This window comes from Carlito syrichta, unplaced genomic scaffold, assembly GCF_000164805.1.
Source record: "Carlito syrichta isolate Samal-C Ts95f unplaced genomic scaffold, Tarsius_syrichta-2.0.1 Scaffold115609, whole genome shotgun sequence".
Lineage (NCBI taxonomy): Eukaryota > Metazoa > Chordata > Mammalia > Primates > Tarsiidae > Carlito > Carlito syrichta.
Genome location: NW_007059705.1, coordinates 8,563 through 9,435, shown reverse-complemented (window position 1 = coordinate 9,435; position 873 = coordinate 8,563). Strand labels below are relative to the sequence as shown.

Genomic DNA, 873 nt, shown 5'->3' with positions numbered 1-873 from the left:
TTGCAGCCAGGGTTGATGAGGGACTCTCCGGGACACCGTCTCCTGATCCCAGGTCCAGGGCCGCCTCTCTGGGGCTCCGGGTCTGGGGAAAACAGGAAAGGGGGGGCTCCTGAACCTGGCAGAACCCCTGGCCCCGAGGCTTGAGGCCTGTCCTGGGGAAACTGAGTCCCAGAGGAGTGAGCACAGCCCTACCCGAGACCTGGGTGACACACCTACCTGGTAAGAAGAGCTGGCGCCCCGAGGGCCGGGGGCTTTTCCTGGGGCTGGCGGCTGTCTCCTCAGCAGCTGGGGAAGAAAGTCGGTGGGAAGCCGGCTGGCTGCCAGGAGCAGGGGGTAATGGGTCCCCACTAGTGAGGGCAGGGGATGCCCAGCCCACCCTCCCTGCCAGCCGCTGTTCCAGGCTGCACACACGCTTTGCCAGGCCCAGCGTCAGCGCCTGCAACCTGGGGGCTGCCTCTGGGCCTGGCACCTTGAAGAGGTCAAAGGTCAGCTCTGAGGGCCCCCCTGAAAGGGTCAGGGATGCTCCATCCTCCTGCAGCGTCAGGGCCACGGCTTGCCGCTCGAAGGCCGCCCTGGGAGAGCACAGGCGCTGAGTGCATGGCCAGACCGCCCGCTCCCACCGGTGGCTCCGCGCTTGGGTCTCACCTGAGCCGGGGGGTGAGGTCCTCAGCCGCACTCAGGCCGAACCGGGCTTTCTACAGGGCACAGGGGCTCGTCACCAGCTGCCCGGGACCCCAGACTCCCTGGGGCGCCCAAACCTGCCCCGCCCCGGGAACTAGAGACCCCTGGCTCAGGACCCCACGGGACACAGCCCCCGGACGGGGAGACGGGGGTGCCCAGACCCTCCCGGCCAATCCCGGGTCCCCGTGCGCC

At 69.0% G+C, this 873-nt stretch overlaps 1 protein-coding gene across 1 annotated transcript in view; it reads right to left on the bottom strand.

Annotated features, from left to right (window-relative positions):
* Window positions 1-4: 4 nt before the first annotated feature.
* PAXX (PAXX, non-homologous end joining factor) overlaps window positions 5-873 on the bottom strand; it is a gene marked incomplete at its 3' end in the record, with an annotated part of 3,269 nt that continues 2,400 nt past the window's right edge. The window contains exons 3-6 of the mRNA XM_008072815.1: window positions 646-695; window positions 382-572; window positions 217-285; window positions 5-82 (exon numbers count right to left, since the gene is read on the bottom strand). Coding sequence (XP_008071006.1) covers window positions 5-82; window positions 217-285; window positions 382-572; window positions 646-695 — 388 coding nt within the window. The remainder of the gene's footprint in view (window positions 83-216; window positions 286-381; window positions 573-645; window positions 696-873) is intronic.